Source organism: Eleutherodactylus coqui, chromosome 5, assembly GCF_035609145.1.
Source record: "Eleutherodactylus coqui strain aEleCoq1 chromosome 5, aEleCoq1.hap1, whole genome shotgun sequence".
NCBI lineage: Eukaryota > Metazoa > Chordata > Amphibia > Anura > Eleutherodactylidae > Eleutherodactylus > Eleutherodactylus coqui.
The window spans coordinates 154344146-154368787 of NC_089841.1; the positions used below are offsets into that span (position 1 = coordinate 154344146).

At 47.7% G+C, this 24642-nt stretch overlaps 1 protein-coding gene across 1 annotated transcript in view; it reads right to left on the minus strand.

Moving 5' to 3' along the window:
- GALNT9 (polypeptide N-acetylgalactosaminyltransferase 9) overlaps nt 1–24642 on the minus strand; it is a 326026-nt gene that overhangs the window by 42461 nt on the left and 258923 nt on the right. Inside the window, exons 7-8 of the mRNA XM_066601931.1 lie at nt 16408–16593; nt 12321–12458 (exon numbers count right to left, since the gene is read on the minus strand). Of these exons, the coding sequence (XP_066458028.1) occupies nt 12321–12458; nt 16408–16593 (324 nt within the window). The remainder of the gene's footprint in view (nt 1–12320; nt 12459–16407; nt 16594–24642) is intronic.

The following is a 24642-nucleotide window of genomic DNA, read 5'->3' on the forward strand; positions in this document are numbered from 1 at the left end:
TGTTTAACGTAGAACAAGATTTGTTTTTCCTCAGAACAAACAGAGCTCATCCAAAACTGCTGGGGGAGGGGGGAAACAAATGAGTCCATACCTATCAGACTAACCAATAGGTCCTCTAAAGTACAAGGCCCAAAAGAAGCTATTACAGTTGCTATACTGGTAAGTAGGCAAAGTAACTGTGCCTGGTACTGTAGCTTATTTCCATTCACTTGAATGAAATTCAGCTGCAGTATCAGGCAAAGCTATCCTAATATGCAAATCAGCAGGGGCCAGTGGAGCAGACTATCAAATTATGATGGCCTATCCTAAGTCACAGAAAACCCATTGTAATGCGTGTTTCTTTTGTTATTAAGTAGAGATGGGCGAACGTACTCGTCCGAGCTTGATATTCGTGCGAATATTAGGGTGTTCGGGATGCTCGTTACTCGTAACGAGTACCACGCGGTGTTCCGGTTACTTTCAGTTTCCTCTCTGAGACGTTAGCGCGCTTTTCTGGCCAATTGAAAGACAGGGAAGGCATTACAACTTCCCCCTGTGACGTTCAAGCCCTATACCACCCCCCTGCTGTGAGTGGCTGGGGCGATCAGATGTCACCCGAGTATAAAAGTCGGCCCCTCCTGCGGCTCGCCACACATGCCTTGTGAGTTAGCTGAGGGAAAGTACTATCGTGCTGGTGCTGCTGTAGGGAGAGCGTTAGGAGTCAGTGTAGGCTTCAAGAACCCCAAAGGTCCTTCTTAGGGCCACATCTACCTGTGTGCAGGCTGCTGCTAGCAGTGTTTTTTTTTTTTTTTCTCAAAATCGGCAGTGCAGAGCATTGCACCCGGTATTAGGGACAGAAGTGGTGCATAGGCAGGGAGAGTGTTAGGAGTGAGTGTAGGCTTCAAGAACCTCAACGGTCCTTTCTAGGGCCAAATTTAAGCGTGTGCAGTACTGTGCTGGCTGCTGTTAGCAGTGTTGCATATTTTTTTTTTTCTAAAAATCGTCTGTGCAGAGCATTGCACCCTCCATTGATACTACAGGGACAGAATTGTGAAGGCAGGGCCACAACACAGTTATTGTTCATTGAATATACGCAGTGGGTCCTTCCCTTTGCAAAAAAGGAAAAGAAATTATATTTGGCCTGCCTGTGTCAGTCCTAAGGTCTCCGTGTACGTGTGTGCTGCGTGGACAACGTACAAAAATCAGACGCAACCAGCTACGGTTTACTGCAGGCTTGCGCCATTGTCTTTCCTGACTGGCAAATACCTGCTCTGCTAGAGTTAATAACTCTGCTACACTAAAGTTGTGTGTCACTTTTTCAGGGCCACACTACAGTTCTAAAAGTTATTGTTCATTGAATATACGCAGTGGGTCCTTCCCTTTGCAAAAAAGGAAAAGAAATTGTATTTGGCCTGCCTGTGTCAGTCCTAAGGTCTCCGTGTACGTGTGTGCTGCGTGGACAACGTACAAAAATCAGACGCAACCAGCTACGGTTTACTGCAGGCTTGCGCCATTGTCTTTCCTGACTGGCAAATACCTGCTCTGCTAGAGTTAATAACTCTGCTACACTAAAGTTGTGTGTCACTTTTTCAGGGCCACACTACAGTTCTAAAAGTTATTGTTCATTGAATATACGCAGTGGGTCCTTCCCTTTGCAAAAAAGGAAAAGAAATTATATTTGGCCTGCCTGTGTCAGTCCTAAGGTCTCCGTGTACGTGTGTGCTGCGTGGAGAACGTACAAAAATCAAATGCAACCAGCTACGGTTTACTGCAGGCTTGCGCCATTGTCTTTCCTGACTGGCAAATACCTGCTCTGCCAGAGTTAATAACTCTGCTACACTAAAGTTGTGTGACACTTTTTCAGGGCCACACCACAGTTATTAAACGTATTGTTCATTGAATATCCGCAGTGGGGCCCTCCCTTTGCAAAAAAGCGAATTCAATTAATTATATTTGGCCTGCCTGTGTCAGTCCTAAGGGCTCCGTGTACGTGTGTGCTGCGTGGAGAACGTACAAAAATCAAACGCAACCAGCTACGGTTTACTGCAGGCTTGCGTCATTGTCTTTCCTGACTGGCAAATACCTGCTCTGCCAGAGTTAATAACTCTGCTACACTAAAGTTGTGTGACACTTTTTCAGGGCCACACCACAGTTATTAAACGTATTGCTCATTGAATATCCGCAGTGGGGCCCTCCCTTTGCAAAAAAGCGAATTCAATTAATTATATTTGGCCTGCCTGTGTCAGTCCTAAGGTCTCCGTGTACGTGTGTGCTGCGTGGAGAACGTACAAAAATCAAACGCAACCAGCTACGGTTGAGTGCAGCCTTGCGCCAATTTCTTTCCTGCCTGGGAAATCAAATCACTGGTAATACAGCATGCTGAGGGGTAGGGGTAGGCCTAGAGGATGTGGACGCGGCCGAGGACGCGGAGGGCCAAGTGAGGGTGTGGGCACAGGCCGAGCCAGTGCGGTGGCCAGGGGTAGAGGCAGGGCCAGACCGAATAATCCACCAACTGTTTCCCAAAGCGCCCCCTCGCGCCATGCCACCCTGCACAGGTCAAGGTGCTCTACGGTGTGGCAGTTTTTCACAGAGACGCCTGACGACCGACGAACAGTGGTGTGCAACCTTTGTCGCGCCAAGATCAGCTGGGGAGGCACCACCAACAGCATGCGCAGGCATATGATGGCCAAGCACCCCACAAGGTGGGACGATGCCCGTTCACCGCCTCCGGTTTGCACCACTGCCTCTCCCCCTGTGCCCCAACCTGCCACTGAGATCCAACCCCCCTCTGAGGACACAGGCACTACCGTCTCCTGGCCTGCACCCACACCATCACCTCCGCTGTCCTTGGCCCCATCCAGCAATGGCTCTCAGCGCAACGTCCAGACGTCGCTAGTGCCACAGTTTGAGCGCAAGCGCAAGTACAACGCCACGCACCCGCACACTCAAGCGTTAAACGTGCACATTGCAAAATTGATCAGCCTACAGATGCTGCCGTATAGGCTTGTGGAAACGGAGGCTTTCAAAAGCATGATGGCGGCGGCTGCCCCGTGCTACTCGGTTCCCAGTCGACACTACTTTTCCCGATGTGCCGTCCCAGCCCTGCACGACCACGTCTCCCGCAACATTGTACGCGCCCTCACCAACGCGGTTACTGCCAAGGTCCACTTAACAACGGACACGTGGACAAGCACAGGCGGGCAGTGCCACTATATCTCCCTGACGGCACATTGGGTGAATTTAGTGGAGGCTGGGACAGAGTCAGAGCCTGGGACCGCTCACGTCCTACCCACCCCCAGAATTGCGGGCCACAACTCGGTGGTGGTATCTGCGATGGTGTATGCTTCCTCCACTAAAGCACCTTCCTCCTCCTCCTCCTCCAACGCAACCTCTGTCTCGCAATCAAGATGTGTCAGCAGTACGTCGCCAGCAGTCGGTGTCACGCGGCGTGGCAGCTCAGCGGTGGGCAAGCGTCAGCAGGCCGTGCTGAAACTACTCAGCTTAGGAGATAGGAGGCACACGGCCCACAAACTGCTGCAGGGTCTGACAGAGCAGACCGACCGTTGGCTTGCGCCGCTGAGCCTCCAACCGGGCATGGTCATGTGTGACAACGGCCGTAAGCTGGTGGCGGCTCTGCAGCTCGGCAGCCTCACGCACGTGCCATGCCTGGCCCATGTCTTTAATTTGGTGGTTCAGCGCTTTCTGAAAAGCTATCCCTACTTGTCATACCTGCTCGGAAAGGTGCGCCAGCTCTGCGCACATTTCCGCAAATCCCACACGCACGCTGCCACCCTGCGGACACTGCAACATAGGTTTAATCTGCCAGTGCACCGACTGCTGTGCGATGTGCCCACACAGTGGAACTCTACGCTCCACATGTTGGCCAGACTCTATGAGCAGCGTAGAGCTATAGTGGAACACCAACTTCAACTTGCGCGGCGCAGTGGGAGTCAGCCTCCTCAATTATTTACAGAAGAGTGGCCCTGGTTGGCAGCCATCTGTCAGGTCCTTGGAACATTTGAGGAGTCTACCCAGATGGTGAGCGGCGATGCTGCAATCATTAGCGTCACCATTCCTCTGCTATGCATCTTGAGAAGTTCCCTGCAAAGCATAAAGGCAGACGCTTTGCGCTCGGAAACAGAGCCGGGGGAAGACAGTATGTCGCTGGATAGTCAGAGCACCCGCCTGTCTATATCTCAGCGCGTTGAGGAGGAGGAGGAGGAGCATGAGGAGGATGAGGAGGAGGGGGAAGAGACAGCTTGGCCCACTGCTGAGGGTACAGATGCTGCTGGGCTGTCATCCTTTCAGCGTGTATGGCCTGAGGAGGAGGAAGAGGAGGAGGAGGAGGATCCTGAAAGTGATCTTCCTAGTGAGGACAGCCATGTGTTGCGTACAGGTACTCTGGCACACATGGCGGACTTCATGTTAGGATGCCTTTCTCGTGACCCTCGCGTTACACGCATTCTGGCCACTACAGATTACTGGGTGTACACATTGCTCGACCCACGGTATAAGGAGAACTTTTCCACTCTGATTCCCGAAGAGGAAAGGGGTTCGAGAGTGATGCTATACCACAGGGCGCTGGTGGACAAACTGATGGTAAACTTCCCATCCGACAGCGCTAGTGGCAGAAGGCGCAGTTCCGAGGGCCAGGTAGCAGGGGAGGCGCAGAGATCAGGCAGCATGTACAGCGCAGGCAGGGGAACATTCTCCAAGGCCTTTGCCAGCATTATGGCTCCCCAGCAAGACTGTGTCACCGCTCCCCAGTCAAGGCTGAGTCGGCGGGAGCACTGTAAAAGGATGGTGAGGGAGTACGTAGCCGATCGCACGACCGTCCTCCGTGACGCCTCTGCCCCCTACAACTACTGGCTGTCGAAGCTGGACACGTGGCCTGAACTCGCGCTGTATGCCCTGGAGGTGCTTGCTTGTCCTGCGGCTAGCGTCTTGTCAGAGAGTGTGTTTAGTGTGGCTGGGGGAATCATCACGGATAAGCGTACCCACCTGTCAACCGACAGTGCCGACAGGCTTACACTCATCAAGATGAACAAAGCCTGGATTTCCCCAGACTTCTCTTCTCCACCAGCGGACAGCAGCGATACGTAAGCAATACGTAGGCTGCACCCGCGGATGGAAGCTACGTTCTCTCTCACCATCCAAAACGGGGACATTTCTGCTTCATCAATCTGTGTCTAATATTCCTCCTCCTCCTCCTGCTCCTCCTCCTGAAACCTCACGTAATCACGCTGAACGGGCAATTTTTCTTAGGGCCACAAGGCTCACTCATATAATTTTTCTAAACAATTTTAATATGTTTCAATGCTCTTAAAAGCGTTGAAACTTTAACTTGAACCAATTTTTCGTTAAACTGGGCTGCCTCCAGGCCTAGTTACCACTTAAGCCACATTAACCAAAGCGATTAATGGGTTTCACCTGCCCTCTTGGTTGGCCATGGCCAATTTTTTGGATGTACATTAGTACTGTTGATACAGCAATTTTTGTGGGCCCTCGCCTACAGTGTAATCAAATGAATTTTTAGCCCACCTGCATTACAGCTGATGTTACATCCGCTGTGTTGGGCAATGCAATGGGATATTTTTGTGTACCGCCGGTGGGTTCCAGGGAGCCACCCATGCTGTAGGTGCACACGGAGTTTAACCTACATCTGTCCACTTGTAAAGAACCCCAGTCTGACTGGGGCATGCAGTGTGGGCCGAAGCCCACCTGTATTAAGCACGACATTACTACCTCAGCTGTGTTGGGCAATGCAATGGGATATTTCTATGTACCGCCAGTGGCTTCCTGGCACCCACCCATGCTGTGGGTCCACGGGGAATTATAAATGCATCTGTTTCCACTTGTAAAGAACCCCAATCTGACTGGGGCATGCAGTGTGGGCCGAAGCCCACCTGTATTAAGCACGACATTACTACCTCAGCTGTGTTGGGCAATGCAATGGGATTATTCTATGTACCGCCGGTGGCTTCCTGGCACCCACCCATGCTGTGGGTCCACAGGGAATTATAAATGCATCTGTTTCCACTTGTAAAGAACCCCAGTCTGACTGGGGCATGCAGTGTGGGCCGAAGCCCACCTGCATTAAACATGACATTACTACCTCAGCTGTGATGGGCACTGCAATGGGATATTTTTATGTACCGCCGGTGGGTTCCAGGGAGCCACCCATGCTGTAGGTGCACACGGAGTTTAACCTACATCTGTCCACTTGTAAAGAACCCCAGTCTGACTGGGGCATGCAGTGTGGGCCGAAGCCCACCTGTATTAAGCACGACATTACTACTTCAGCTGTGTTGGGCAATGCAATGGGATATTTCTATGTACCGCCGGTGGCTTCCTGGCACCCACCCATGCTGTGGGTCCACAGGGAATTATAAATGCATCTGTTTCCACTTGTAAAGAACCCCAGTCTGACTGGGGCATGCAGTGTGGGCCGAAGCCCACCTGCATTAAACATGACATTACTACCTCAGCTGTGATGAGCACTTCAATGGGATATTTTTATGTACCGCCGGTGGGTTCCAGGGAGCCACCCATGCTGTAGGTGCACACGGAGTTTAACCTACATCTGTCCACTTGTAAAGAACCCCAGTCTGACTGGGGCATGCAGTGTGGGCCGAAGCCCACCTGTATTAAGCACGACATTACTACCTCAGCTGTGTTGGGCAATGCAATGGGATATTTCTATGTACCGCCGGTGGCTTCCTGGCACCCACCCATGCTGTGGGTCCACAGGGAATTATAAATGCATCTGTTTCCACTTGTAAAGAACCCCAGTCTGACTGGGGCATGCAGTGTGGGCCGAAGCCCACCTGCATTAAACATGACATTACTACCTCAGCTGTGATGGGCAATGCAATGGGATATTTTTATGTTCCGCCGGTGGGTTCCAGGGAGCCACCCATGCTGTCGGTCCACAGGGACTTCACAATAGGGAGTTGTACCTGCCTGTGTCTATGAATTAAAAACCGCGGTCCGACTGGGGCATGCAGACACCTTGACAGAATGAATAGTGTGTGGCACATAGGTTCCCCATTGCTATGCCCATGTGTGCAGCTCCTGATGGCGGTGGCACAGGATTCTATTTCTCATTGCTTCTGTACAGCATTGTGGGCTATCGCCCCGCCCCTTTTAAAGAGGGTCGCTGCCTAGCCGTGCCAACCCTCTGCAGTGTGTGCCTGCAGTTCCTCCTCATGGCAGACGCACTTCTAAATAGACATGAGTGTGGCGTGGCATGAGGGCAGCTGAAGGCTGCGCAGGGACACTTTGGTGTGCGCTGTGGGGGGGAGGGGGGGCGGTTGGGCAGCATGTAAGCCAGGAGAAGTGTCAGTGGAGTGTCATGCAGGCAGTGATTGTGCTTTGTTGGAGGTAGTGTGGTGCTTAGCTAAGGTATGCATTGCTAATGAGGGCTTTTCAGAAGTAAAAGTTTTTGGGAGGGGGGGGGCCCCACTCTTGCCGCTATTGTGGCTTAATAGTGGGACCTGTGAACTTGAGATGCAGCCCAACATGTAGCCCCTCGCCTGCCCTATCCATTGCTGTGTCGTTCCCATCACTTTCTTGAATTGCCCAGATTTTCACACATGAAAACCTTAGCGAGCATCGGCGAAATACAAAAATGCTCGGGTCGCCCATTGACTTCAATGGGGTTCGTTACTCGAAACGAACCCTCGAGCATCGCGGTAATTTCGTTCCGAGTAACGAGCACCCGAGCATTTTGGTGCTCGCTCATCTCTATTATTAAGCATTATCTTTTTTTTTAATATCTGTATATATATTGTAGTGTGGAAATATGAGAAATGGCTGTATATAATGTACACAACTTTGTGTGTATAAAAACTAGTACAGTAATTGACTGCCTTGGATTAACAGACCTAAGATGCACATAACCACTGACGAGCTTAGAGTCATTTGCAATTTCAGCAACTTTGGTAATAGCACTAAGGGACAAGAATCTTTCTCTCTGCAAGATCCTTGGAGTAGACTGTCAGAGGATGCTGAACATGATTCTCTTCACAGCCTGAGGACAGGCAGAGAGTGAGGGCTGATTGTATCATGTAACAAAATAACCTTACATAATGAAGAACTGAAGTACTTGAGAAATCTAAGTGGACGTCCCTTCAGTGATCCTAGCTTTGTTGCCAAGAGGGACTGAAGAGAACATGAGGTAACTGTATGAAATAATCAGAATAATGTAAAGAAATGTATTACTTAGTCCACTCAAATACTGCAGGAATAGTCAATAAAACTGGACATCCCACCAGAGGAGAACAAAACCATAGCACTGCACCTTAAACATCATTCCACAACACAATTATATATATATATATATATATATATATATATATATATATATACATATTTTACAAATGAAGAAACCACGCAGCCCAAAAGATTTAAAGTGGAACTATCATCACAGACAAGATCACACTTTTAACACTTCTGTATGTCTATATTTTCTGTGAAACTCTTCTTGGTATAATGTCAGAGCTATGTGTTCTCTGACCACAAATGCTTCCCTCCTCCCTCTCACAGCAGTCACACACAGACACAAGCTATCACAGGATCTGCACAAATTGGTGAATGGGAGTCTACCATTTCTTGCCTGCTGCATCTTCCATACACTTCAGTAAGAACAAAGCCCCATGCAAAGATAGCCATGTTTCTATTGAAGTGTATGCAGAATGCAGAGGAAATAAATTTGTGAACAGGAATCTGGTAATATTTTCTGTACAGTGGGCCCCCAGAATGAATTTTATTGGTAGACCCTAGGCATCCCAGTTTGACACTAAGCATGTGCAATCCCACTTTATTCTACATTCTCAATAAGGAAACATAAAAGCCTTTCTGAAGACCAGAAAAATGCACTAGATAAAACTCAGGTCATAGATGGATGAAAAGTGGTGTTTTGTACTCTTGTGACTTTGTTTCAGGAATTAATAAGCTTTTATATGAATATGGCCACTTTCACATCTGCGCTGGAACATCTGTTCGGAGGTTCTGTAGCAGATCTGGCATAAAATATCAGAAGAAAAAGCGCTGTGTGCAGGGCTTTTTTGTCCGGTAAAATGCCGGATAGCGGAGCGGAAACCAAACAGACCCCATTATAGTCAATGGGGTGGGTTTGGTACTCTTCAGTTCAGTCATAAGACGGATCAGTTCGTCCAAGCGATTCGCCTTTATTGCTCTCATAATGAAGAAGGAAAATGCCCCCCCCCCCCAAGTGCAGATGTGAAAGCAACCTATAATACAAATAACAGTAGTTCAATATTCTGCTTGGAGTCGTTTTCTGGTGTATGAGCTGTATACATTGACATGCCACACGTATTGTCACTTAAACCACTCATGTAGATAGAAGAATATTTTAACTCTGTAAATGCATCAAAGGACCTTTATTGTTCTATAGACAAAGAACCACTGAACAGTAATATGCTGGTATTCGTAACATAAGAAATGAGTTCATTAGTTGCAATAGACTGCATGTTAGGTTGCTCCACTTCTGTAGTGTAGATGCAATAAAAATATATGAAGCAAAAAGGCAAGTAAAATTAAATGACTAAAGAAATGATCAGAGCTCTTATGATGCTAATTAAATGTTACACATATTAATTAAGGGAACTCTCACCTGGAGCAACTTTGCGAAATCTTTTATAGAATTGCATACTGTAAATATTGTATATAGCAATTCCCTATTCAATTTGAATATATACACTTAGGTTTGTCAAATGCAGAGATTTGGGGAATTATAGGTGCCTATATCAGTAACTGCAAGCTGTTTACATCAGCCTGTAGTTTGAATACCAGTACTATAGAATATACACAAAAATACACAAAAAATGTGTGATTGTAATGTTCATATAAGTGATTACAATATCAGAGCAAAAGGCTAATTTATTGTGGAAAACTGAACTCTTGAAGGGAGGCTCTAGTACCCTGTTGTACCACCTCTAGCTTGGGCACAAGATGTGATAGGGGTGGGTATAGAGGCTCTAGTACCCTGTTGGGCCGCCCTTTAGCTTGGTTGCAAAATGTGATATGGGAAGGTATGAAGGCTCTAGTACCCTGTTGGGACACCTCTAGCTTGGGCACAAGATGTGATAAGGGTGGGTATGGAGGCTCTAGTACCCTATTGGATGCAAGATGTGACAAGGACAACAAAACAGTTGGGGCTGCTCGTGCATGTCAGACTATCAGAAGGTCCTCTCTACTGGTCTGTTGAGGGCGTTCTGTGCGTTATTGCCTTGTGTGCGTGCCCTTGCGCATAAACTGGTCCCTCCTAACAGTCTGATCAGAACAGCCCAGATGATGGGCAATTAATTGATAAGACCATTGAGCTTATATCATTCCAATAATGCACTCCTTGTCAAATGCTATTAACTGGGCAAAATCTCTTTGATTGCATCATAGAGCTGTCTAGTGGTCAACAAGCTCTACACAAGCAGAAAAAGAGGTCACTACACACAAGTAGCATCTGAGAGCCTTTTTACAGGCCAAAGGTGGAACTTTTAGGGCCTCAGGTGGCCTGACTGTTCATCTAATCACAGCACAACTCTAATCATTTGTATATCTGCCTGATGTGTAATGGCATGCCAAGTTTTGCTGCAAAATGACAATCCCTAGGTACTTGACTATTTTGATAATGAGTGAATAAACATAAGCAAGAAGTTTACTGACAAATCAGCTAGGCAGAAGATTACATTTTAAAATCCCATTTGCATTTACATGTTTTTAGTGAACTAATAAGCATTAGATGGTATAAACACATGTGAAATGACATTTGTGTCTCCATAGTAAACAAAGCCTATAGTATGTGGCTTGTTAGAAGGGAACGTGACTGCCCTGGATCAAAACATTTATGTATAATTTATGGCAGAAACAGGTGTAAATTATACCAGGAATGTATGATCTGGCATATATTCCTATGTAGGTGTATGTAGCAGCTGAGATGCGCATAATATATATAGAGGTGTGTGCCTCTTCATATATAAGGGTCGTGCACTGGCGGAAATAATATTTCTCCCAATCAAACTACTAATGAGCACTTGTCAGTGAGTATGTGAGTGCTTTTCATGCTTTGCCCTTGGTACACGTCATCTCTCCTCCCCCTGGTGACGCCATTGAAGGTCCTACAACAAATATAAAACACAGAGCCTGACTGACAGAAGAACAACACAGTTACGGCTCTTCGTAGGGGAGGACAAACATAGCAAAATAAGAATACATCTAAGCCTTTATTATCTCCAACACAACTCAGCGGGCCTGACACAAGACAATGACCTACCATGACCACAGAGATCCAGCGGGCTGAAAGATCTGTGGTGACGTCACTGCTGTGGGAGGAGCCATTCTGCAGTTTATGTGGGTTTTTCTCATGCTCCACCCCCTGGTGACATCATCACAGGTCCTACAGGATATATAAAACACAGAGCCTGACCGACAGAAGAACAACAAATATTAGGGCTCTTGGAAGGGAAGGGCAACAATAACAAAATGAGAATACAACTAAGCCGTTATTATCTCACACAACTTAGTGGTCCTGACAGAAGATACTGACCTACCATCACTACAGAGAGTGGGCTGAACGACCTGTGGTGACATCACTGCTGTGGGAGGAGCCAATCTGTGTTTGTCTTGTGTGGGAATCAAGATGGATATACCATGTAGTAGAGCTGTGTGTGTGATGTGTGGGGATCATACTGGATGTACCATGTATTAGAGCTGTGTGTGTGATTTGTGTGAATCAAGATGGATGTAGTAGAGCTGTGTGTGTGATGTGTGTGAATCAGGATGGATGTAGTAGAGCTGTGTATGTGATGTGTGGGGATCATAATGGATGTACCATGTAACACAGCTGTGCGGCGTAGTGGACCACCAGAAACACTGGTACTATAATTTTCTAATAATTACTAATATCTGTAAACAAGCAGATGAAGCATGGGAACAGTAGTATCTCACCCCCAGCAAACTGTGTCAACATGAAAACAATGTTGCTACACTCAATTATGCAAGATTATGAAATTAAAAATAATTACTTCTGAATTATGGTGGCATAATTTGGTGAGAATTCATGCATATTTAGATATTTTTTCATAGTTTCAAAGGCTCAAAAAAACTTTAATTACTATTAATAACACTGTTTAATATGCAGTCATTTATTGCTATGCATAGGACATAAGATATGGATCTTACTTATAGCACTTCATAAAAGATGGATTGGTGTACTTTTGTTCATCTGATCTCCAGTTTTGTAGTTTAAGTCATTTAGTCATGCATTAAGCTCCAATGCTTTACATAATAACTTTTGTTTTCATATTAGCAAACTTTCTTACCTCACCATAGGTAATAGTATTATTGTAAATCCTCATTTCTGGGTATACATTCTCCAGGTACCATTTAAAACTACGACACTGCAGTTTATGACGGAGTGCCAGTCTTTCAGAGACATCGCCAAAGTCCACCCCAGGGTTCTTTCAAAAGAAAATAAGACCAGATACTACATTGTGTTTCATAGTTCAGTGAATTGTCTTAACAACACTATGCAGAAAATTGTTGTATGCCAGTACACCATATAACTGACTGACAGGATAATCAGTCTACACAAGTTACAAAAGCATAACAGGAAAATAAAATATTGATCACTTTGTTTTATTGCATTCCTACAAGAGAAGGTTATTGTTTATTTACATCATCTGTTCAGAGTACAAATGCCATGTATCTGTTCTATGGAACATATCACACATCTACACATTCCCTGGCGGATTTCATTTCTACTGCTGCTGTAGATTGATTTGACTTTTTATGGACAATTGATGTTCCATCTACACACTTACTGTGAAATATATTTAATTCTTGAAAGATATTCACATAAGTGAAGGGTTTAGAAGCTTTTTTAATTGTTTTGGAGGTGCCCTACTGGAAGGTCTTGAGTATTCCTTTTTTTCCACACATAGGGTTTCACACATACTTCATTTTCAGACACTGGATTTAAGCAGTGATATGCCTGTAGCTATATTCACAAAGATATGTACTAAGGTATTACTACACTCTGTAATGTGTCAGCACATCCTGTTCATGCCTCTAACTTTCAAGATTCAAGATCACTTCTCTAACCATGTAAACATGGTGGGTAAATTACAAAAAGCAACCAATCTATATATGATCATAATTAGGGATGAGCGAGTATACTCACTAAGGCACTACTCGCTCGAGTAATGTGCCTTAGCTGAGTATCGCCCCGCTCGTCCCGAAAGATTCGGGTGCCGCCGCGGGGCGGGGAGCTGCGGGGGAGAGCAGGGAGGAACGGAGGGGAGATCTCTCTCTCCCTCTCTCCCGCTCGCTCTGCCCCGCTCCCTGCCACAACTCACCTGTCAGCTGCGGCGGCCCCCGAATCTTTATGGACGAGCAGAGAGATACTCGGCTAAGGCACATTACTCGAGCGAGTAGTGCCTTAGCGAGTATACTCGCTCATCCCTAATCATAATGCTGAATTTATTTTTAAAGTGTAAACAAACTTTCAGAAAACTTCTGACATCATAATGATGCAAAAGTTTTGATTGGTAGGAGGTTTAAAGGCTGCGACCTCCACCACTTGCTACAACAAAGAGGCAGAGCACTGTCCCTTCAGCTGTGATCAACGAGTAACATACAGACTAGAGATTATCCTCAGTCTGACACCAGTCTGAGGGCAAAAGAACCAGTTGGGTACAGGACTTACATGAAAGCTTCTATGCCTAAGGGCGCCTACCCACTGGCGTTTGCGATTTTCGTGCGTGAAAAACGCAGCGTTTTCCGCGGCTTTATCGCGCCTTTTCTGTTAATTTCCATTGACATTCATGGGTGCATTAAGAGAAAAATAAGGACACATATGCAACTGACAGTTCCTATGTTAAAAATTGCAACGGACCGAAAAAAAAACCGCAAGTGGACAAGAATACATTCTATCCTAATTGCTCTTCAGAAAAAACGCAAAACGCAAAGGAAAAAAAATCGCAAGTGGGTAGGCGCCCTTAGTTTTAGCAATCGGTGGGAGTCTCAGGACCTTGACCCTCATTGATCTCTACATCTGAGTTGTCACTATGACATGTGAGAAGTTTACTGAAAGTTTAGCTACCTTTTAAGCAAAGAACCTTTATTGCTGACTTTCTACTCATCCAATATACATTTTTGTATAATTGAAAATATATTTGCTAATACACCTGAATAGCCAGTTCACCCAACTTGCAGATTCCTTCCCAAATAGGTGTCTGGCAGCATGAGAACAGTGAATAATGTCGCTGTAGACGTAGCTTCATTGTATCGATAAAGGATCAAAATGATCTTAAAAAAGATCTCTATGAGTTTCAACCGAAGTCGTTACTTATAGCATTTGAATAAGTAAAGACTTCATTTTTAAATGCATAGGAGGTTTTTAGTAAGGTTACTTTGGTCCTATTAGTAAGGTTATTTTGGTCCTATTTTAATGCAGTGGTGCTGCATTACAGTTGATCCACATGGCGTGCTGGATGACTACTTATGTTTTCTATCTGGTTTACTTTTTTATATTTAGTATGTTTTATTGAAGAAGTTTACAACGTACACTTAGATGTATGCATGTTATACATTAGGCATCTTTAGCTCCACATGCTTTTTACATACAAGCAACATACTCTTACGATAGTGTTGCGACTATTTACATTCAAGCTTGTATGTTCCCTTAAAGGGGTTGTCCCGCGGCAGCAAGTGGGTCTATACACTTCTGTATGGCCATAATAATGCACTTTGTAATGTACATTGTGCATTAATTATGAGCCATACAGAAGTTATAAAAAGTTTTTCACTTACCTGCTCCGTTGCTAGCGTCCTCGTCTCCATGGTTGCCGTCTAATTTTCGCCGTCTAATGGCCAAATTAGACGCGCTTGCGCAGTCCGGGTCTTCTTATCTTCTCAATGGGGCTCCGTGTAGCTCCGTGTAGCTCCGCCCCGTCACGTGCCGATTCCAGCCAATCAGGAGGCTGGAATCGGCAATGGACCGCACAGAAGAGCTGCGGTCCACGGAGGAAGAAGATCCCGGCGGCCATCTTCAACCGGTAAGTATAGAAGTCACCGGAGCGCGGGGATTCAGGTAAGCGCTGTGCTGTTTTTTTTTTAGGTCCCTGCATCGGGGTTGTCTCGCACCGAACGGGGAGGGGGTTGAAAAAAAAAAAACCCGTTTCGGCGCGGGACAACCCCTTTAACATGGTCAAGTAGCATAAAACCTTCATTTCCTATTTTATATTAACAATTCCAATAAATTGGATGTATTAACTTTGTTTGAAAATGAAAGAAGAGAAATAAAGGAAAACACAAGGAAAACATAAGCGAATTGGAATGTGATTGGGGAAGGGGGGCACTCTTTCTCCTCGCTTTAACCCTTTATGTGTGTATCAGGTTGGGTATCTTTAATTTCCTTTGGTTTGCTTTTTTGATGTTTTTTGCCAGTTTCTTTTAAATACTTATTCTGTGCAATGTAGAACATGAAGCGTGTAATAGGCTGTTGACAGATCTTATTCTAGATTTCACTTTATTCTAACTATGTCGTGTATAAACACAAGGTTAGTCTGGCTCATTAACACATGACAGAACAAATCACCTCATTAACATTGCTGCTCATTCACATATTAAGAGCCGTATATCCTTTTTTTACTTTGATTACATAATACTTGTATGAATATTTGTGTGTTAATGATTTGGACTGCATAAGCTAAATTTTTTTAACAACTTTCTATAATCCACTGACATGCAACTTGTTGTCAATGACTCTGTAAAGCCCCATTTACACACACAGATGATCGCTCAAAATTCGTCAGAAACTGACAGCTTTGAGCGATCATTTTGCATTAGCTACTAATGGGCTAATCAGTAGGTTAGCTAACCAGCTTCATTTGCATGTATTTAGAAAATAACGGGTGGTCTGTTCTCTAAATACATCACTATTGTTCTCCAGCGGGACAGCAGCTGAAAGAATGTTATCAGCGCTGCCTGCGGAGAACTCACCATGTGGTCAGTCTTATCAGGGATGACATACAGGGATGATAATTCTGTAATCTGGAAATCAGGAGAAGAAAAACAAGCTTTGAGTCATCTGGGAGAAAATCATATTACACGTTTGCGGAAAGTAAGGAAGTCCCAACTTTTTATTACCTAAATTCTAGACAAATTATACCCACAACTGCACATTATACAAGTGCCACAAATACTGCCAGGGCCTTTATGAACAAATGAAGGAGTTGTTTGCTTTGGGCATCTGCATCTTGGCTTGTAGGTCAGCTGATTGTGGTGATCCTAATGTTTTGCATGAAGTATAATGAAGTACTGTAATAGTGTAATCCAGTGATAATTCATGTAAGGAAATGTATTCATTATTCAAAACCTTTTAAGGACAAGCAATATACAACTTACTGTCATCGGTATGTTCCATGCCATATAGACATGGGACTTGAATTCATCCATCCAGACTTCTGCCGCCCGTAGGGCATTACGCTTTGCATAGTAGTCAATGTCATTATTGTAAGGCTTCTTTGTGCGTTCAATATGGGCAACTCTGGAGCAAGGCAAAACTTCCATACTTCCTCCACACTGCCAAACCTAGAAAACAGATGTCGAGAAAATGAGAACTATAATATGTATATGTATAGATTAGAGATGAGCGAACGCGTTCGTCCGAGCTTGATATTCGTGCGAATATTAGGGTGTTCGGGATGTTCGTTATTCGTAACGAACACCATGCGGTGTTCTGGTTACTTTCACTTACTTCCCTGAGACGTTTGCGCGCTTTTCTGGCCAATTGAAAGACAGGGAAGGCATTACAACTTCCCCCTGTGACGTTCAAGCCCTATACCACCCCCCTGCTGTGAGTGGCTGGGAAGATCAGGTGTTCGCCTAATATAAAAGTCGGCCCCTCCCGCGGCTCGCCTCAGATGCCTGGTGAGTTAGATGAGGGACAGTGCTGTTTGTACCGGAGCTGCTGTAGGGAAAGAATTGGTAGTTAGTGTAGGCTTCAAGACCCCCCAAAGGTCCTTATTAGGGCCACTGATAGCTGTGTGTTGGCTGCTGTTAGCAGTGGCATTTTTTTTTTTCTCAAAATCGGCTCTGCAGAGCGTTGCACCTGGCATTAGGGACAGAAGTGCTGCATAGGCAGGGAGAGTGTTAGGAGTGAGTGTAGCCTTCAAGAACCTCAACGGTCCTTTCTAGGGCCATATTTATCCGTGTGCAGTACTGTGCTGGCTGCTGTTAGCTGTGCTGCATTTTTTTTGGGCTTCTCAAAATCGCCTCTGCAGAGCATTCCACCCTCCATTGATACTGCAGGGAAAGAATTGTATAGGCAGGGCCACAACACAGTTATTATTCATTGAATATACGCAGTGCTGCCTTTTGCTTGTAAAACAAGTGAAAATAATTCTATTTGTCCTGCCTCTGTCCGTCCTAACGCCGGTGGACACGTGTGAGCTGCGTGAACAACATTGCTAAATCATACGCACCCAGCTACGCTTTACTGCTGGCTTCGCCATTTGCTTTCCTTAATTGGGAAAAAAATACCTGCTCTGCCAGAGTTATAATAACTCTGCTACCCTCACGTTCTGTGACACATAAGCAGGGACACAGCACAGTTATTAAACTTCTCATGTTCATTGAATATACGCAGTGCTGCCTTTTGGTGGAAAAAAACTGAAAACAAATCTATTTGTCCAGCCTCTGTCCGTCCTAACGCCTGTGGACACGTGTGAGCTGCGTGAACAACATTGCTAAATCATACGCACCCAGCTACGCTTTACTGCTGGCTTCGCCATTTGCTTTCCTTAATTGGGAAAAAAATACCTGCTCTGCCACAGTTAATAACTCTGCTACCCTCACGTTCTGTGACACATAAGCAGGGACGCAGCACAGTTATTAAACTTCTCATGTTCATTGAATATACGCAGTGCTGCCTTTTGGTGGAAAAAAACTGAAAACAAATCTATTTGTCCAGCCTCTGTCCGTCCTAACGCCTGTGGACACGTGTGAGCTGCGTGAACAACATTGCTAAATCATACGCACCCAGCTACGCTTTACTGCTGGCTTCGCCATTTGCTTTCCTTAATTGGGAAAAAAAATACCTGCTCTGCCAGAGTTATAATAACTCTGCTACCCTCACGTTCTGTGACACATAAGCAGGGACACAGCACAGTTATTAAACTTCTCATGTTCATTGAATATACGCAGTGCTGCCTTTTGGTGGAAAAAAACTGAAAACAAATCTATTTGTCCAGCCTCTGTCCGTCCTAACGCCTGTGGACACGTGTGAGCTGCGTGAACAACATTGCTAAATCATACGCACCCAGCTACGCTTTACTGCTGGCTTCGCCATTTGCTTTCCTTCATTGGGAAAAAAAATACCTGCTCTGCCAGAGTTATAATAACTCTGCTACCCTCACGTTCTGTGACACATAAGCAGGGACACAGCACAGTTATTAAACTTCTCATGTTCATTGAATATACGCAGTGCTGCCTTTTGGTGGAAAAAAACTGAAAACAAATCTATTTGTCCAGCCTCTGTCCGTCCTAACGCCTGTGGACACGTGTGAGCTGCGTGAACAACATTGCTAAATCATACGCACCCAGCTACGCTTTACTGCTGGCTTCGCCATTTGCTTTCCTTCATTGGGAAAAAAAATACCTGCTCTGCCAGAGTTATAATAACTCTGCTACCCTCACGTTCTGTGACACATAAGCAGGGACACAGCACAGTTATTAAACTTCTCATGTTCATTGAATATACGCAGTGCTGCCTTTTGGTGGAAAAAAACTGAAAACAAATCTATTTGTCCAGCCTCTGTCCGTCCTTACGGGCGGTGGACACGTGTGAGCTGCGTGAACAACATTGCTAAATCAGACGCACCCAGCTACGCTTTACTGCTGGCTTCGCCATTTGCTTTCCTTAATTGGGAAAAAAAATACCTGCTCTGCCAGAGTTATAATAACTCTGCTACCCTCACGTTCAGTGACACATTAGCAGGGACACAGCACAGTTATTAAACTTCTCATGTTCATTGAATATACGCAGTGCTGCCTTTTGGTGGGAAAAAACTGAAAACAAATCTATTTGTCCAGCCTCTGTCCGTCCTTACGGGCGGTGGACACGTGTGAGCTGCGTGAACAACATTGCTAAATCAGACGCACCCAGCTACGCTTTACTGCTGGCTTCGCCATTTGCTTTCCTTAATTGGGAAAAAAAATACCTGCTCTGCCAGAGTTATAATAACTCTGCTACCCTCACGTTCAGTGACACATTAGCAGGGACACAGCACAGTTATTAAACTTAGATTATTCATTCACTAGAGGCAGTGGGGCCTTTCGTTTTCCAAAAAGGGAAAAAATTATATTTGGCCTGCAGTCTTGCGCCAATTTATTTCCTGCCTGTGAAATCAAATCACTGGTAATACAGCATGCTGAGGGGTAGGGGTAGGCCTAGAGGACGTGGACACGGCCGAGGACGCGGAGGGCCAAGTCAGGGTGTGGGCACAGGCCGAGCTCCTGATCCCGGTGTGTCGCAGCCGACTGCTGCGCGATTAGGAGAGAGGCACGTTTCTGGCGTCCCTACATTCATCGCCCAATTAATGGGTCCACGCGGGAGACGGTTATTAGAAAATGAGCAGTGTGAGCAGGTCCTGTCCTGGATGGCAGAAAGTGCTTCAAGCAACCTATCGTCAACACGCAGTTCTGCGCCGTCCACTGCTGCAAATCCGAATCCTCTGTCTGCTGCTCCTCCTTCCTCCCAGCCTCCTCACTCCACTACAATGACACCTGCTCAGGAGCGGGAACACTCCCAGGAACTGTTCTCGGGCCCCTGCTCAGATTGGGCAGCAGCGGTTCCTCTCCCACCAGAGGAGTTTATAGTCACTGATGCCCAACCATTCGAAAGTTCCCGGGGTCCGGGGGATGAGGCTGGGGACTTCCGCCAACTGTCTCAACAACTTTCTGTGGGTGAGGAGGACGATGACGATCAGACACAGTTGTCTTGCAGTGAGGTAGTAGTAAGGGCAGTAAGTCCGAGGGAGCAGCGCACAGAGGATTCGGAGGAAGAGCAGCAGGACGATGAGGTGACTGACCCCACCTGGTGTGCAACGCTTACTCAGGAGGACAGGTCTTCAGAGGGGGAGTCAAGGGCATCAGCAGGGCAGGTTGCAAGAGGCAGTGCGGTGGCCAGGGGTAGAGGCAGGGCCAGACCGAATAATCCACCAAGTGTTTCCCAAAGCGCCCCCTCGCGCCATGCCACCCTGCAGAGGCCGAGGTGCTCTAAGGTCTGGCAGTTTTTCACAGAGACGCCTGACGACCGACGAACTGTGGTGTGCAACCTTTGTCGCGCAAAGCTCAGCCGGGGAGCCAACACCAACAGCCTCACCACCACCACCATGCGCAGGCATATGATGGCCAAGCACCCCGCAAGGTGGGACGAAGGCCGTTCAGCGCCTCCGGTTTGCACCGCTGCCTCTCCCCCTGTGCCCCAACCTGCCACTGAGATGCAACCCCCCTCTCAGGACACAGGCACGACCGTCTCATGGCCTGCACCCACACCCTCACCTCCGCTGTCCTCGGCCCCATCCTCCAATGTCTCGCACCGCACAGTCCAGCCGTCGCTAGCGCAACTGTTGGAGCGCAAGCGCAAGTACGCCGCCACGCACCCGCACGCTCAAACGTTAACCGTCCGCATAGCAAAATTCATCAGCCTTGAGATGCTGCCGTATAGGGTTGTGGAAACGGAGTCCTTCAAAAGTATCATGGAGGCGGCGGCCCCGCGCTACTCAGTTCCCAGTCGCCACTACTTTTCCCGATGTGCCGTCCCAGCCCTGCACGACCACGTCTCCCGCAACATTGTACGCGCCCTCACCAACGCGGTTACTGCCACGGTCCACTTAACTACGGACACGTGGACAAGCACAGGCGGGCAGGGCCACTACATCTCCCTGACGGCACATTGGGTGAATTTAGTGGAGGCTGGGACAGAGTCAGAGCCTGGGACCGCTCACGTCCTACCCACCCCCAGAATTGCGGGCCCCAGCTCGGTGCTGGTATCTGCGGAGGTGTATGCTTCCTCCACTAAAGCACCCTCCTCCTCCTCCTCCTCCTCCTCTGTCTCGCAATCAAGATGTGTTAGCAGCAGCATGTCGCCAGCAGTCGGTGTCGCGCGGTGTGGCAGCACAGCGGTGGGCAAGCGTCAGCAGGCCGTGCTGAAACTACTCAGCTTAGGCGATAAGAGGCACACGGCCCACGAACTGCTGCAGGGTCTGACACAGCAGACCGACCGCTGGCTTGCGCCGCTGAGCCTCCAACCGGGCATGGTCGTGTGTGACAACGGCCGTAACCTGGTGGCGGCTCTGCAGCTCGGCAGCCTCACGCACGTGCCATGCCTGGCCCATGTCTTTAATTTGGTGGTTCAGCGCTTTCTGAAAAGCTACCCACGCTTGTCAGACCTGCTCGTAAAGGCGCGCCGGCTCTGCGCACATTTCCGCAAGTCCCACACGGACGCTGCCACCCTGCGCACCCTGCAACATCACTTTAAGCTGCCAGTGCACCGACTGCTGTGCGACGTGCCCACACGGTGGAACTCTACGCTCCACATGTTGGCCAGGCTCTATGAACAACGGAGAGCTATAGTCGAATACCAACTCCAACATGGGCGGCGCAGTGGGAGTCAGCCTCCTCAATTCCTTTCAGAAGAGTGGGCCTGGTTGGCAGACATCTGCCATGTCCTTGGTAATTTTGAGGAGTCTACCCAGGTGGTGAGCGGCGATGCTACAATCATTAGCGTCACCATTCCTCTGCTATGCATCTTGAGAAATTCCCTGCAAACCATAAAGGCAGCTGCTTTGCGCTCGGAAACGGGGGCGGGGGAAGACAGTATGCCGCTGGATAGTCAGGGCACCCTCCTGTCTATTTCTCAGCGCGTACAGGAGGAGGAGGAGGAGCATGAGGAGGATGAGGAGGAGGGGGAAGAGACAGCTTGGGCCGCTGCTGACGGTACACCGGCTGATTGCCTGTCATCCTTTCAGCGTGTATGGCCTGAGGAGGAGGAGGAGGAGGAGGAGGATCCTGAAAGTGATCTTCCTAGTGAGGACAGCCATGTGTTGCGTACAGGTACCCTGGCACACATGGCTGACTTCATGTTAGGATGCCTTTCTCGTGACCCTCGCGTTGCACGCATTCTGGCCACGACGGATTACTGGGTGTACACACTGCTCGATCCACGGTATAAGGAGAACCTGCCCACTCTGATTCCCGAAGAGGAAAGGGGTTCGAGAGTGTTGCTATACCACAGGACCCTTGCGGACAAGCTGATGGTAAAATTCCCAGCCGACAGCGCTAGTGGCAGAAGGCGCAGTACCGAGGGCAAGGTAGCAGGGGAGGTGCGGAGATCGAGCAGCATGTACATCCCAGGCAGTGCAACAGTCTTTAAGGGCCTGGCCAGCTTTATGGCTCCCCACCAAGACTGTGTCACCGCTCCCCAGTCACGGCTGAGTCGGCGGGAGCACTGTAAAAGGATGGTGAGGGAGTACGTAGCGGATCGCACGACCATCCTTGGTGACGCCTCTGCCCCCTACAACTACTGGGTGTCGAAGCTGGACACGTGGCCTGAACTAGCCCTGTATGCCCTTGAGGTGCTTGCTTGTCCTGCGGCTAGCGTCTTGTCGGAAAGGGTGTTTAGTGCGGCTGGGGGAATCATCACAGATAAGCGTAGCCGCTTGTCAACCGACAGTGCCGACAGGCTAACACTCATCAAGATGAACAAAGGCTGGATTTCCCCAGACTTCTGTTCTCCACCAGCGGACAGCAGCGATACGTAAGCAATACGTAGGCTGCACCCGCGGATGGAAGCTACGTTCTCTCTCACCATCCAAAACGGGGACATTTCTGCTTCATCAATCTGTGTCTAATATTCCTCCTCCTCCTCCTCCTGCTCCTCCTCCTGAAACCTCACGTAATCACGCTGAACGGGCAATTTTTCTTAGGGCCACAAGGCTCACTCAAATAATTTTTCAGAACAATTTTTATAAGTTTCAATGCGCTTAAAAGCGTTGGAACTTTAACTTGAACCAATTTTTCGTTACACTGGGCTGCCTCCAGGCCTAGTTACCACTTAAGCCACATTAACCATTGCTTACATGGAACGAAGACTGCGCTCCCGCTATACTGCTGCTTCAGAATTGTTAATGGGGCCTGTCCTGAGTGCTACTATTGCTTACATGGAACGAAGACTGCGCTCCCGCTATACTGCTGCTTCAGAATTGTTAATGGGGCCTGTCCTGAGTGCTACTATTGCTTACATGGAACGAAGACTGCGCTCCCGCTATACTGCTGCTTCAGAATTGTTACTGGGGCCTGTCTTGAGTGCTACTATTGCTGACATGGAACGGACACGTGGAGAGGACACGTAGTGCCTCAAAAACATCCCCCTCCTCCTCCAACAGGGAAAACATTGTTGGCAAATGCCTTTGCATTGGTTCGTCTGGTGGCAGTCCAAGAATTTCACCTTTACCGACACTACAAGAGAGCCCCCCCACCATCCCCCCGCCACGGCCTACTTAATCCTGGTCACATTCCGAAAACCAACAAAATACAACCGTGCTACTAGGTCCGCAGTCACCACCACATTACCACCAACGCGGTTACTGTTAAGGTGCATATAACCACGGACACGTGGAGAGGACACGTAGTGCCTCAAAAACATCCCCCTCCTCCTCCAACAGGGAAAACATTGTTGGCAAATGCCTTTGCATTGGTTCGTCTGGTGGCAGTCCAAGAATTTCACCTTTACCGACACTACAAGAGAGCCCCCCCACCATCCCCCCGCCACGGCCTACTTAATCCTGGCCACATTCCGAAAACCAACAAAATACAACCGTGCTACTAGGTCCGCAGTCACCACCACATTACCACCAACGCGGTTACTGTTAAGGTGCATATTACCAGTCTGACTGGGGCATGCAGACACCTTGACAGAATGAATAGTGTGTGGCACATAGGTTCCCCATTGCTATGCCCACGTGTGCAGCTCCTGATGGCGGTGGCACAGGATTCTATTTCTCATTGCTTCTGTACAGCATTGTGGGCTATCGCTCCGCCACTTTTAAAGAGGGTCGCTGCCTAGCCGTGCCAACCTCTGCAGTGTGTGCCTGCGGTCCCTCGTCATGGCAGACGCAATTCTAAATAGACATGAGCGTGGTGTGGCATGAGGGCAGCTGAAGGCTGCGCAGGGACACTTTGGTGTGCGCTGTGGGGGGGAGGGGGGGCGGTTGGGCAGCATGTAACCCAGGAGAAGTGTCAGTGGAGTGTCATGCAGGCAGTGATTGTGCTTTGTTGGAGGTAGTGTGGTGCTTAGCAAAGGTATGCCATGCTAATGAGGGCTTTTCAGAAGTAAAAGTTGTTGGGAGGGGGGGGGGGCCCACTCTTGCCGGTATTGTGGCTTAATAGTGGGACCTGTGAACTTGAGATGCAGCCCAACATGTAGCCCCTCGCCTGCCCTATCCGTCACTGTGTCATTCCCATCACTTTCCTGAATTGCCCAGATTTTCACACATGAAAACCTTAGCGAGCATCGGCGAAATACAAAAATGTTCTGGTCGCCCATTGACTTCAATGGGGTTCGTTGTTCGAAACGAA